Below are 14,736 nucleotides of genomic sequence, written 5' to 3' on the forward strand. Positions count from 1 at the left end.
CAGCTGAGCAGCATCTAGTTATTACAGAATGTTGGTTTGACAAAAATCTCTTTATAAACACAGGGAAGCCACAAGGTAAATAAGATATTTGTGTTAAATATGGGCTACCTCAAGTATACACGATAGGACAATAACATTTCCTACAGGAATGAGTATTCACATTTATGTCAAGTGTAGCACACACACACACACACACACACACATTATATGAATGCTGTGGTCTCCACTGATGAGAGCTAACAGGCTTGGGACTATGAAGTCTTCCTGTTACACGGCTGGGATGCAGGTGAAAGGAGCAGCAGTGATGGAGTAGACCTGGTTTCTACATGCCTGCTGAGTGACCTCAAAAAGTCCCCGGGCCTCTCTGATTATTAGTTTCCTCATTTACCAAAAAATAGACATAATTATATCCCCATTATAAGATGGTAGGTGGAACTAAATAAAATAAAGTGAAACTCCTTTAAAACTGTCCAGGGGAATTCCCTGGTGGTCCAGTGGTTAGGGCCCAGGTTTGATCCCTGGTTGGGGAACTAAGATTCCCACATGCCACGTGGTGTGGCACCAACAAAACAAAAAACTGTCTGTAGCTAGCTAAGTTGTTATTATGACAGCTGTTGTAAATACTATCATTGGTAATATTACTATTACTTCAGTCATGCTTATTTTAAGTCATTTGCTTATATTCACTGACTTTGGTTCACTGATGACAAATACTAGACATAAAATGAAAAAAAAGTTTTATTTTTAATGTCACAAATAGTCTTCATTTTAATTTGTTACACCTGATGTTATTTCGGGTTTACAATTATAAGCACTTTCATGTATTTGTTTAATCCTAAAACAACCCTAGGAGATGGTTGTGTTGTATCTCCAACTCACAGATGAAGGAACTGAGGTGCTGAGCTTCAGTAACTTGGCTAAGATCTCATATCTGGCAATAGTAACAACAATAATAAAAGCAAATGTTTACATGGGGCTTACCCTGTGCCAGCACCATTCTAATTGCTTTCATACGTTAACTAATATAATTCTCCTAACAAAGCTATAAGGCAACTACCTTTACTGTCCCCATTTCACAGATGACAGAACTGAGGCCCATAGAGGTTAAGTAATTTGTCCAAGTCACAGAGCTTTAAACCTCTGGTGGCAGAGCAGGAATTTAAAGCCAGGCAGGGCCTTCCCTGTTAATTGAACGCTATACTTTCACTTATTGGTGGCCTTTATCCAGCTCTCTATCTGCCTAAGTGAATTTTCTAGGTAAATGTTTATCACCTTAGTAACCAAATATTACTTCAGACACACTTTTCTCAAATTAATTAAAAGTTCCCTGTCATTTATGCAAAATACACTATATACTGGGTAACTTTTTCCTGCTGGCCCAGGATCAATGGCTGCTGTGCTTTATCCATTCTGTCTCTTGTTTTTATTTCAATTTTTGTAGGAGGGTTTTTTAGTCTCTCTTCTAGATATGTGCCATTTGATTGTGATTTTGTCACTTTGACTCTCTTGAGGGTTGTGAAGCTAGACTCCCTGTCAACTATAACTATTCCTAATACAAGACTGAATAAGCTCTGAGTTGAGCCACCCCCATGGATGTGAGTGCATGACCTTTATTAATGACAGTTGCAGATTTCAGCTGAGATGAAGGGAAGTTTGACTTCTAGATATGAATGAGCAATCATTTTACCAAACGAAAAACCATCTATTTTATTCATTGCTCGTTTTCATGTTTTTTTTTAATCACACATGTCAGGCGGATATATGAGTACACATAGAGTTCACTTTCCTGTGGAAGACCAAGTCTCAAAAATGTAAGACTCATTTCCAAATCCAAGCCACATAACCTGTTCCCAAGGTGACACTTTCTATCCCCCCACCCCCATCCTCTTTATTGTTATCTCTTAACTTATTTCTCTCCCCCAGGTAAAACATAATAGAAACAGCTAACATGTACCTGGTACTTCCTATGTACCTACCATAGTTCTAGGAAATTTGTCTCTACTGATTCATGTAATACTCACAACAACTCCACTGTATATGTAAGGAAATTGAAGTGCCGAGATGAAGCAACTTGGCAGACGCTCTGTGTCCAGCAGTGGCAGAGCTGGAATTTGAACCCATGCACCTAGCATGAGTCTGAATTCTATGGACTCTGGGCTACCACCCCTGGGATCCTGGGCTCTGAGGGCACAGGGACTTGGTTATGCTCCCTTCTGGATGCCCAGTAAACTTCTACCTCCTCTCCACCTCTCCAAGGGCTCCACTCAGCCCACTCTGACTCTGACCTCAAAGTCTGACCGGCTGAGACAGGCCTAGTGACATTCCAGGCCCTTCTTTCACTTACTTGAGACTTTACTGGTTACACTTTCTTTTGCCTCGCCTTTATCTGGCAGAGCGCCCTGGATCCATCAGATGGTCAATAAGTTGTCACTGAATGAGTCTCTTACCTGTATCAGAACAAAGTTTGTGATCAAGTAGTATAGTGTGACTGGGTAGGAGGATGATGTCCTAGAAATTGTACTTGACTGAATTAAAAGATTGATTTTTACCTTTTGTGAGCTGACCATGGAAATTTCACAATTCCAACTTTCAGTGTTTCTTTTACTTCTTTTTTAAGACGATTTTTTAGGGCAGTTTTAAGTTTACAACAAATTTGAGAGGAAGGTACAGAGATTTCCCATATACCCCCTACCCCTACACCTGCAGAGCCTCCCTCCTTACCAGAATGGTACATTTATTACCAAGAATGAACCTACAGGGACTTCCTTGGTGGCGCAGTGGTTGAGAATCTGCCTGCCAATGCAGGGGACACGGGTTCGAGCCCTGGTCTGGGAAGATCCCACATGCTACGGAGCAACTAAGCCCGCGAGCCACAACTACTGAGCCTACGCGCCTGGAACCTGTGCTCCGCAACAAGAGAGGCCGTGACAGTGAGAGGCCTGTGCACCGTGATGAAGAGTGGCCCCTGCTCGCCACAACTATAGAAAGCCCTCGCACAGAAACGACGACCCAACACAGCCATAAATAAATAAATAAATAAATAAAAGAATGAACCTACATTGACACATCATAATCACTCAATGTCCATAGGTTACCTTAGGGTTCACTCTTGGTGTTGTACATTCTGTAGGTTTAGACAAACATATAATGACATGTATCCATCATTATAGTGTCACACAGAGTATTTTCACTGTCCTAAAAATCCTTGTGCTCTGCCTATTCATATCTCCCCCACCCTCAGCTAACCCCTGACAACCACTGATCTTTTCACTGTCTCCAAAGTTTTACTCTTTCCCGAATGTCATGTAGTTGGAATCATACAGTATATAGCCTTTTCAAACTGGCTTCTTTTCTTAGTAATATGCACTTAACTTTCCCCCATGTCTTTTCATGGCTTGATAGTTAACTTCTTTTTAGCAATTCCATTGTCTGGATGTACCACAGCTAATTTATCCATTCACCCACTGAAGGACATCTTGGTTGTTTGCAGGTATTGGCAATTGTGAATTAAGCTGCTACAAACATCCATGTGAATGTTTCTAGTTTTTAGACATGCGAAAATTTATTAAGTATAAGGCACTGTGCACTTGATATGGGTTATACACATTTAGTCTTTAATATAATCCTATGAGGTGGGGGTTATTATTAGCCCATTGTACAGATAACGAAGCCACAGATAAGTGGCCACAGAGCTAAAATGTTGGAGCCAGGATTCAAACCCACGCATGTCTGACTCAAAGCCTATCTCTTGCAAACTGCACTGTACTCTCTCTCTTTCCCATGTTAAACTTATGCCATATAACAACAGCTACCATTAAAATGATTATGGCATGAAATACAGACTGTGAATTGAAATAGTTTCCAAACCAAGGATCTTGAAATTAAAGTAAAATCTGGAAGTTCAACATTCATCTTTTATAAGTGAAAGCTTTACTGGATGCTATGAAAAACAGTAACTTCTTGTTTTAGAGAATCATTCATTTAACCAGTATTTGTTGAGCCCCTGCTACTTGCAGGGTGCTATGATAGACACAACAAATGGTGAGGAAGACAAACCTGGCCTCTGCGCTCAGAGAGTCTAGAGGAGGAAGCAGAAAAGCAATTAGGCAACATTCAGAGAATGACTGGGGAGTGAGAGCAGGGTTGGGGAAGGTGCAAAAGTGGAGTCCATTGAAGGCAGTGTGAGCAACAGGGGACATCAGCACACACAGGAGAGAATGTGGCATGGTCTGGGAACAAAGATGGAACTGCTGATGGACGGCCTAACTAAGAAGTGTGGATGAGGATGACAGGGAGTCTTGGCAGGAAGTGAAATACCCTTATATGTTTTTTGGAAAGATCAGTCTAACAATAGACAGAAAAATGGATTAGATAGGGCCAAACTGCCATCAGGAAAGGTGGATGGGTGTTGAATTTAACCAAGAAACTGGTGGAAATTCTAATGTAGTGAGAAGGGATTTAGTAATGTGGGAATTGATTTGACAGCTATTAAGAAGGTATAGCCTTGATAACCGGTAGAAATGCAGAAGCGGCAGTAAGTGTCAAAGATATTGTCCAGATGTGGTTTTTGTACCTTGGTGCCCAAGACAGGGAATCCAAGGGCGAAGCACTCTGTGGGAATGGGGAAGATGGTGTTTAGGGTTGTGCACGTGTGGAGTTAACTCGCGGTTGGGTTTTGGGGTCTGGTGCTTAGTGGAGCAGCCTAGGCTGGAGGTGGAGGTTTTCAAGTAATCAGCTGACATGTGGTGCCTGAAGGCACCTGAAGGCCTGGAACTGAACAGGCTCACTCACGTTGAGCAGAGAAGCAGAGGGACTGTCAGAGCAGCATCATAACATAAGGGGAAGGCAGAGAAGCGACGCCCATAAAGGGTTTTATGAAGGAGCCTCCGGAGTGTAGGAGCAGATTGGAAGAGACACACTCAGGCTTCCTGTAACCAGAATAAGTCCTTATGGAACTGAAAGGACCATCACGCATGGTTGATGGCACTTTCCCACCATCCATTCGCTAACACCAACCCGTCTGCTATGAGACAGGCTCACAGTGACTCCCGCACGCCCGACAGCCCGCACTCTCTGCCCTGCCTCCTGCCGAGGGGAGCTCACTCCGAGGCCTCGGGCTGCTCCACAAGCACCTGCGGACACCTCCCTGGAGACCCTGCCTGAAACCGCGCGCCGGCAGAGGAACGCCCGCTCCGGCCCCACTCACCGCGCCCAAGGGAGGGCCCCTCCTTCAGGCCAAGCTCGAAATCGCCCTTCTCATCGTCTCTGCTACTTACTGTCACGCTGCTCTGGATCGGGGGCCCGTCCTCCTCTCCCCTAGCCCGCGCCTGGTCCCCTCCACCTCGGGGGCACTGCTGCCAGCAGCACCGTTGGTGCATCAATCCAATCCTCCTTCCGGCCATGAAACCGGAGCGTCCTCAGCCAATGCCGACACCTCTTCTTCCACCGGCAGGGCGCCCCAGCCAATCAGAGGTAGCCATGCTGCGGCCCGCCGAACGCCGTGGCGACGGGGACGCCGGCCTCGGGTTGCCGTAGCAACCGGAGACGCGCAGGGCCGGGCCGCAGCGCGCGCTGTCGGGTGGGGCTTGAGGGCCTGTTGGCGGCGGTAGCCTCCTCACCCCGACCTCGGGCTGCCTGCCACCCAGGGTTTCCTAAACGCTGTCGGTTTTTCTGGACTCGGTGTGCCAACCTTCAGCGTTTGAAATAAAATGGGTAGGAGAGAAAGCAGCTTCATTTTGGGGTGTTTAATTTCAAGAATTGTTATGGACTAAAAATCAGTTATCTTCCAAAGCAGATACTTAGTTTGAAAAAGATCAACGGTACCTGCTGAATAGCTTTCGTGTAACGTGGAGACAGTTTCAGCGACTCTGGCGTGAAAGTACGAGTGAGCTGTGTGGGACACCTGTCACTAGTTCGTTTTGTGGCACTGGGCAAGGCTCTTCACCTTTTGTGAAATTCTGAAGCTTCTTTTTATTGAAAAAATTTTAATTTTATTAAAGCTTTTTTTAAAAAAATACTCTTTACATTGTGAAGCTTCAAAAAATGAAAAATATTGAGCGTTTATTTTGTGCCAGGGACTGTTCCAAACTCTTTCCTCGTTATTTCACCTACTCTTCACATCATCTGCTTATTTTTTATTTATTTATTTTTGGCTGCGTTGGGTCTTCGTTGCTGTATCCGGGCTTTCTCTAGTTGCAGCGAGCGGGGGCTACTCTTCGTTGCAGTGCACGGGCTTCTCATTGTGGTGGCTTCTCTTGTTGCAGAGCACGGGCTCTGGGCGTGAGGGTTTCAGTAGTTGAGGCACACAGGCTCAGTCGTTGTGGCTCGCGGGCTTGGTTGCTCTGCAGCAGGTGGGATCTTCCTGGACCAGGGCTTAAACCCGTGTCCCCTGCATTGGCAGGCAGAGTCTTATCCACTGCGCCACCAAGGAAGCCCCCATCTGGTTATTTTTCATCCTAGTTTAGAGTTGTAACATGGAGGCCCAACAGGGCAGAGCTGGTAAGTGATGGAGGCAGGGGAGAACCTAGAATTTCAATCCAGAGCCCAGTCTTAACCACCATGCTGTCTGTCCCCCGGACAATTTAATCTAGGACCTACTCAATCCCATCTTAATGTTGCTCCAAGTGCCCACAGGAATGTCAATTAGTGTGGTGATTCAATCTCCCAAAACCTGATTTAAAATGAATACAGTGAATGCTTCCGTGATGTTTCTCTGCTTTGAATAATAATGAAAAGTAGGCCTAATGGAATAACAACACTTAGGTCTGAGTACTTGAAAATACATATTTAAAACGAAAACAGTAAGGTACCATTTTGGAAATACAGAAAGGTGAGATGAAAGTCAAACTCAGGTGAATGGAGCAGAACTAATTATACTTCAGAAAACATAAAACCAGTAGAAATAATGTTACCAATCAAAACACAAAAAATTGAGGGGGAAGGCAGACTGATGCTGAGTAGAAAAAGTATTCTCTACAGACATTTTAAACATTATGCAGGAGACAAAATTACTCCTCTGAACTTTTCTTCATCAGAATATTGAATGTGCTTCCCACCTTTCTTTTCCTCTTTTAAAATAAAATCTTGCTTTGTCACAGCTTACCCTTCCCCCTCCCCATATCCTCAAGTCCATTCTCTAGTAGGTCTGTGTCTTTATTCCTGTCTTACCCCTAGGTTCTTCATGGACATATATACACTACCAAACGTAAGGTACATATAGCTAGTGGGAAGCAGCCGCATAGCACAGGGAGATCAGCTCGGTGCTTTGTGACCGCCTGGAGGGGTGGGATAGGGAGTGTGGGAGGGAGGGAGACGCACAAGGGAAGAGATATGGGAACATATGTATATGTATAACTGATTCACTTTGTTATAAAGCAGAAACTAACACACCATTGTAAAGCAATTATACTCCAATAAAGATGTAAAAAATGAAATAAAATAAAAATAAAATAAAATCTTAAACCAATGTTTTGGCCTTCCCTGAATGTAACTGAAAATTGCAGAGATGATTATGAAGCATGGGACACACCGGGCTCTCCAGGAGAGGAGCACCACACCCACCCAGGGCCCACACTGTACTCTGTGAGAAATATACACGACCCCAGAGGGGTCACGCCTGCATCAAGCTCATGGCTGATGTGGTAGGGTCCAAATCTGTAAGACCTAACATCCCCTTCTGGTATTTTTGAATACCCTTTTTACTATCCTGAGGTGAATCCACAGATAATGTAAATTACATACTTCGGAAGTAAAAGAGTGTAACGTGTAACTATAAGGAACGAATAAAATTAACTTAAATAGGTATTAAAATAAATATTCAGAATCAACAAGAAGAAAAAAATAATTCACCAAATTTCTAAAATACTCCTAGATCACTGGTCTAGGACAAAAAAACAAACAAAAAGAGGGCATTTTTTTTTTTTTTTTTGTGGTACGCAGGCCTCTCCCGTTGTGGAGCATAGGCTCCAGACGCGCAGGCTCAGCGGCCATGGCTCACGGGCCCAGCCGCTTCGCGGCATGTGGGATCTTCCAGGACCGGGGCACAAACCCGTGTCCCATGCATCGGCAGGCGGACTCTCAACCACTGTGCCACCAGGGAAGCCCCAGACACACTCTTGTGTGGAGGCAGGAGAATGATCTTACAGAACACAGCACAAGGCAGAGCACAATTTGTAGAAAATGCAGAACTTAAATTGAGCTTTGCAAGAATAGCAGAGAAACAGAAAGGAAGGTTTTCCAAACAATAGGAATGTTTTCATTAAAAGCATAGAGGTAGTGAGATAAAGGTCACTGAACTGATACTGGAGAGATCAGATATACCTTAAGCAGCAAGATCAAACAAAAACTAGTGAGAAACTCCCTATTTCCCTTCTTCTCCCCGCCCCCAACCCCCACAAAAATCTCAAAGTTCTGTTGATGGGAATAGTAAATTGACAAATTCATTGTGGGATATCAGAAACTTTACAGTGCAGAAAACACAGGAGGAAATTGTTACATACGTGCCTAATGGAAAACAAACCAAGGCCTGTCATTAGCTATTACTAAAAAAATTTCATAATGAAATTAGCCATTAAAAACAGAAAAGCCTTGAGTCTATGAAAGTTCAGTATTAACATGCTCATTACATATCATGTAATGTGATGTGTGTTTATTACATATCCCATTGCAAAATTCTATTCTAAACAGATGTGTTTTAAAATAGGGAAAATAATGGATCAGCCTATCTTAAAGGGCTTTAATTTCAGTATTTCTTAACTATCAAAAAATCATTGTGAAACACACACTATTTTGTTTCGTCTTCTTTTCTCACTGTTTCCTCTTTTCTGTCTTCTGCTTAGGAAAATTAGGAGGCAGGAAATAAAAATCACTTATTTTTCTCCATCCCCTATCAGGTTCTCATGAGAAAGACATGCAGCTCTTCTAATATCAAAATAAAGACAATATTCAACAACTGATTCAGTAGACTTTTATTGATCTTTCAACTTCAATAACATCTCCAAAAATAGTTTTCTTCTAATATTATGAAACAGATTTGAAAGGCAGGATTATTCACATTATAGACTTGGTAGATACTTGTACTTCATATAGATGAAAAATATCACTTCTACATTTTAAATGTTTACTTTGGATTTTATTATAAAAGAAAATATTATCATTGTATAATTATAAAAGTCATAAAAATTAGAACTGTACTGTTATTATACCAAGCTATCAAATACTGTATAAATGAACAATAAAATTCAATTTCTATTTATTTAAATGTAGTAAACATTGGAAGAGAACCCCCCTACAAAAAAAAAAGCTCTTAATATGAAAGTAACAAAAGAAAAGCCACAACACAAGAATCATCAACGCACAAAATTCTGATTAAAAAAACAACTGTTAACAAGTACTCTAAGACAAATGTAGAAGTCAATATATGCTAATTAAATTTTTAAAAATGATCTTTAGACAATTCCATTTCCAACTATGTTTTCCTATTATCGACACTCAAATTACTTTTTGAAAAGTTAGAAAAGAACCAACTTTACATTAAAATTGCCAAATTTTGAAGTATGAACACTATTTTAAATTTTGGATGTCCTTAAACTCTTTAAGTTTACTTTCTAAAAAAATAATTGTTGGACTAAACCAAGACAGTTCACATAGTTCTACTGCATATGATAACAATGATGTGATCTACATAAATAAATTTAAAACATTAAATTATTTAATTTAAACGTTTTTGAATTACAATGTTATATTAATGGCTTACACATCCGAAATCTGAGCACTTTAAAACAGGATTCACATGTTACACTGTTGAGCACATTTACAGAACTTATATACATGATACAGTCCTTTAAAAACAGCAAGCTCTGGTGTCATACCTCTGTTTCGGAAACCATTTTCCTTTTTACAGAATTTTGAACCTGCTTTTGCAAAAGGTAAAAGTTATAAAGCTATTATATATATACATAAACTTTAGGTATATGGAAGAAACTTTTTTTTAGATGGAGAAAACGAAAGTAATTTTGAGTGGTAAAGAAATCTGCTTTATAAATACATGCGTTAGCACATAAAAAATTCTGTCCTACACATTTTATATGCTTGGCAAATATGAACAATGATATGCCACAGCTTTTTTAAACAACTTGAGAGATTTATGATTGACAACATCATTCACACAAGCATACTCACATATACAACACCCATTAGAAAGATCGTGTGCCTCACTTCGTATATCTAATATCATTAGAGAATATATCGCATCATCCTTTTATCATAAGGAAGTTTTTAGTTCATTGTCTTCTCAAAAGCGGCAATTTTAGAGTGAAATAGCATTCAAGTGAAAGTGAATTTCAGATGGTCAACATGAGGATGTATTACAGTCCTTGTAAACAGATGTCTATAAATAAATAAAATAGGTGGAGGAAAGAATATCCTGAGGTGGCCCTGCGGCCAGGGTACTCAGTAGCACTGAGCTCCATCCTGGAAACCAAGGCATCTGAAAAAGTGCAGGGCTGTTTATATGAATTTATTTTATAAATGGAATATGCACAGGTTTAATTCTTTTTCACCTTGAGGTAAATCAGTACATAGCAATTACTACTGCTCATCTATACCTGTTTAAGGCAACATTTAAAAAGCAATATATGTAGTAAATTACATTTTTCACTGTTTTTCAAAGAATGCTATCCATGATTGTTATTTTTCAAAAATAGTGGAAAAATATCATAACCACATAAACAAGCTATTAAACATGAGTTACCTTTGCTTTTCAATGAAGTAGTCAATCAGATCATTTTGTAAGTCAAGTAGTCAAAAGAAAGTAGAAACTACTAACAATTAGAAACATAGTAAAAACACTGAGTGCAAAGCATTTTGCACGTCATGGTTTTTCTGGCACTGGACAACCAGTATTCATAAATAAAATCACATAAACACTATGATCCCAGGTAGATTTCAGTTCAAATTTTAAAATTACTTCCCGTAAAAAAGCACATTTGTTAACCCTGTGACATCCAGACACTAGGGAATGGTGTAAGGAAATCCTCTTGTTCAGGTTCATCGGGGAGATACAAAATCATAGCAGCAAATACTGGGGTCTTTGGAAATGATTCTGCTGCTATGAATAAAAAGGAATCACTTCAATGGAAGCTCATAAACAGTAACAAGCACCGTGGGTAATACTCTCTCATCAAGTGCTGACAGCATCTCTCTTCTTTAGGCAGTACCAAATGGTGCCAGCTACATTTTCTAAAGAAAATCAGCTACATTTCCAACCTCCCATATGAGGCAGAAGTTGAATCCATTATTTTAACTAGAATTGGATCACATGGTCTTAGATGTGGAAATTTTATTAGTTAAGTAGTTTAGAATGGATTGCTAGAATTGCTAAAATATCAGCTTTTGGCATTGCTCATGATCTATAAGATCAATTCTTCTTACTTTTGTACTTTAATTAAAAATGATTAAAGGAAGCATCGGAATTCCATTAAAATTTTCATCCTAACATTCATGTTATTATTTTCGATATTTCAGTGGCTTCTCAATACTCATTTGGTTTTTAGAAATCATCCTCTTGCCAAATCAGTTTCACAACCCCATTCATCCAGTCCTACAGGCTTAACAAGAACAACATTTATTTATTTCATATGGAGGTAAAAGTATATAAAAGATGACTAAAAAGATTTGCTAGAAGTTAAAAAGACAGCTTAGAAAAGCAAAATCTAAATAAAACATACAAACACAAACTAGGAAGAATGTCATCAATCTGAGCTATACATAATAGTCTAAATTTCTTTTAAAATACAAATATGGCAGTGCTTTATATCAAAGATGTAAAATCTATCAACTGCTCTCAGATAATAAACCATAAATGCAAGTGAGCACCAACTATTTATATTAACAATTTACTCTATATGTTACCTTTTCAAATGTTTATATAATATTTAAGCATCATATCAATTAAAATAAATAAAATATTTTAAAATGAAATCTATTAAATATTACCTATACAACAGAAAGAACAACGTAAACGGAAAATGAAAGGTAATTCGTAATAAAGTAATACTGATCTTAAACCCACTTAAGAGAATTCTGACTCCTGATTATTTAATCATACTACTTATAATAGAAAAATAATCAAGAACTTGAACCTGATACAAACTAAACCACATTTTAAGTAAAGGACAGCAAAGGCAGAGAAGAGTGGGCATTTGGGGCTCTAATAGACTACTAGGATTCAGAAAAAAATTTCTACAAAGGCAACAAAATTTAACTATCATAAATTGGTATTTTATAGCTTTTAAAATTCAAAAACTAATGAGTGGTATGGGAGTTAAATTATAAAATCACCTGCAATTATACTTGTTTATTAGAATGGAGACCTAGATGCAGAGGTTTTAAAGTTTAAAATAAATTTCAAAAACATAAAGGTCAAAATTATAGTTCTTATCTAGAAAGTTTCCACTGTTCTAACTTTATAGTGAAAAAGTTCCCATCACCTGTGAAACATGATGGACATGCATGTAATGCAACACACACACAGCAGCCAGGATACGGCCCCATCTGTGCCCCAGCACTGGCAGAGACGCCCTGTTCTTCCCACAAAGCATTAGCAGAAAGGAAGTAATATGGGAACATTTCTAGCAACTCAATGAAAAAATTTAAATACGTATCACTGAAGGTTGGTATGGACTGCCACTGATGAACAAACAGATTTAAAGAAAAGTAGATTGAGTGCATTTCCCCACATTTTTCTATTGCAGAACAGAAAAAAATTTTCCAACAGAAAAATAAATATTTGACTAGTAAGAATCATGTACCTCACTTCTAAGAGACCATTTCATTATATACACAGTCTCCATGGTGCTCCTAACAAACTTCAGACACTACTTCAAAAAACCCCATAGTCATGCATAAATGGCATGACATACAATATTGTTATATATAGTGACATGAAATATTATATATACATACATATATATGTATATATATCTATAAATAATTCCTCTTGGTTCAATTCTATAATGAAGTTTCAGCATCCATGTATTTCTTTGTTGGTTCATCTTCAAAACTTATTTTCACACTTACAGGTTTTTCAGGGCTATTTAAAACAAAGAATGAGAATAAATAATTTTGAAATGGCTAAATATTACATTCAAACATGGCCAACAGTAAATATCCATAAGAGCCTTTTGAGACAACTATTAATACCATAAACATACAACTTGCTATTTCTATCTTACTGCTTTCTTTTCATATCAGTAAACTTAACTGGAAAGGCAAATATTAAAAAGTCTTAGTTTTTTAAAGATATTTTTGCCACTAAATTTCACATTTTTCTTACAACTGAAGAGGAGCTCCTTAAAATTGGTCAGTGTAAGATGACTGTGCTTGACAATAGTTTTACTTTATATATGAACAGTTGTAGCATTTGACTTTTATTTTACTGACAGATTCATTAAAAATTAATCTTTGTCAATATAAATAAGCATCAAATAATTTCCTGCAAAATGTAACAAATCTTATCTCCCCAAATTTGGTTCATAAATACAAGATCAAAATACAATTCTACATTTTCAAGTTAATATCAAATACAATGATTCCATGTATATGGATTTAACTGATTAACTGATTTGATTTAATTGTAACATGAATATCTGGGCTTTGAAAATTTTGCAAAAGATAGAAACACGCTATGGTTTGCTGCCTTCTCCAGACAAAACTGAAGGAAGATAACCCAAACATTTTTCTGTTCAACAATGTAACAAAACATTCCCTTTCTTCCCATGTGATTTTGAATTGAGGGGCAACCTGAATGAAAGGCAGAAGTATAAAAGACAAAATACTACTACTCTAAGGTCTTTCTATTTATCCTAACTATACTAACATTCTGGGCCAGGGGTGCTGACAAGGTGCGAAAAGTTACTAAGAGTAAAAAGAGTATCTAGTGAAATTCTGGCTGCATGAAATAATCCAAAATGACAAAAAGTTTAACTTAAAAACTTTTGAGATCAAAGATAGAAGTGAAGTAAACAGTCTACATTAGAGAATTAAAACTCAAGAAATGATGAGAGAAAAGCCAAAAGAGTTGATAACTGAGATTAAGTAGGAGCAAGGTTCTAAAAGCAGGTAGAGAAAGATATCTTGGGAGAAAAACTTAATCAATCATTATCAAGACAGTTGCCAGAAAGACAATAACGAAGCAGAAATAGCTATGTGATTGCTTGCCTGGAAAAGTTTTAATTTTTGACACCCAAGCAGAATATACTGACACCCAACACAGCATCTGGCACAAAGCGAACACCAAAAAAAAAAATTTGTTGACTATGAATGATTGAGTACTCTACAGGATAATACCTAATTTCTCCAGAGACCTAAGGGATCAACGTACTAATGATTATCAAGCCAGAATTCCTGAGGTTTAGGTCTTGAAGTGAGTGGGAAAGAAAGAAAAAAGGGTTATTACATAACAAGAAATATAAGCAAGGGGTTATGAAACAGTTGTGTAATACATGGTCCATTATAAAACTGAATGGCCTTTACTCCCATGGATTAAATTTCTTACAAATATCTTCTAGGAAAATGTTTACCTCGCCAGAAGAAATAGTAGGCTGAAACAAAGCAAAACAAAAGAAAGCCTTCTTTTTTTGGACCATCAGAAAGCATGATTGAGGTAGTATTCTATTTTAGTATTCAATCCCTAGTAATTATCTTTCTTTATATGGCTTCTGATCTTTTATATATTTA

At 38.5% G+C, this 14,736-nt stretch overlaps 2 protein-coding genes across 11 annotated transcripts in view; both read right to left on the bottom strand.

Annotated features, from left to right (window-relative positions):
• The window catches only part of NEK10 (NIMA related kinase 10), a 309,256-nt gene extending 303,844 nt beyond the window's left edge, over positions 1 to 5,412 (bottom strand). For 4 of the 6 annotated variants that reach the window (XM_067753539.1, XM_067753531.1, XM_067753537.1 and 1 more), the window contains exons 1-2: positions 5,277 to 5,412; positions 2,345 to 2,447 (exon numbers count right to left, since the gene is read on the bottom strand). The gene's annotated coding sequence lies outside the window, so the exon portion shown is untranslated. Of the gene's footprint in view, positions 1 to 2,344; positions 2,448 to 5,206 lie in introns of all 6 variants that reach the window. The other 2 variants (XM_067753532.1, XM_067753533.1) reach the window with 2 other exon arrangements.
• A 3,539-nt stretch (positions 5,413 to 8,951) lies between these two features.
• SLC4A7 (solute carrier family 4 member 7) overlaps positions 8,952 to 14,736 on the bottom strand; it is a 124,435-nt gene continuing 118,650 nt past the window's right edge. For all 5 annotated transcript variants that reach the window (XM_067753545.1, XM_067753542.1, XM_067753541.1 and 2 more), the window contains one exon: positions 8,952 to 13,090. In XM_067753545.1, coding sequence (XP_067609646.1) covers positions 13,009 to 13,090 — 82 coding nt within the window. In that variant the 3' untranslated portion in view covers positions 8,952 to 13,008. The remainder of the gene's footprint in view (positions 13,091 to 14,736) is intronic.

The sequence above is a fragment of the Pseudorca crassidens genome, chromosome 10 (genome assembly GCF_039906515.1).
Source record: "Pseudorca crassidens isolate mPseCra1 chromosome 10, mPseCra1.hap1, whole genome shotgun sequence".
Classification (NCBI taxonomy): domain Eukaryota; kingdom Metazoa; phylum Chordata; class Mammalia; order Artiodactyla; family Delphinidae; genus Pseudorca; species Pseudorca crassidens.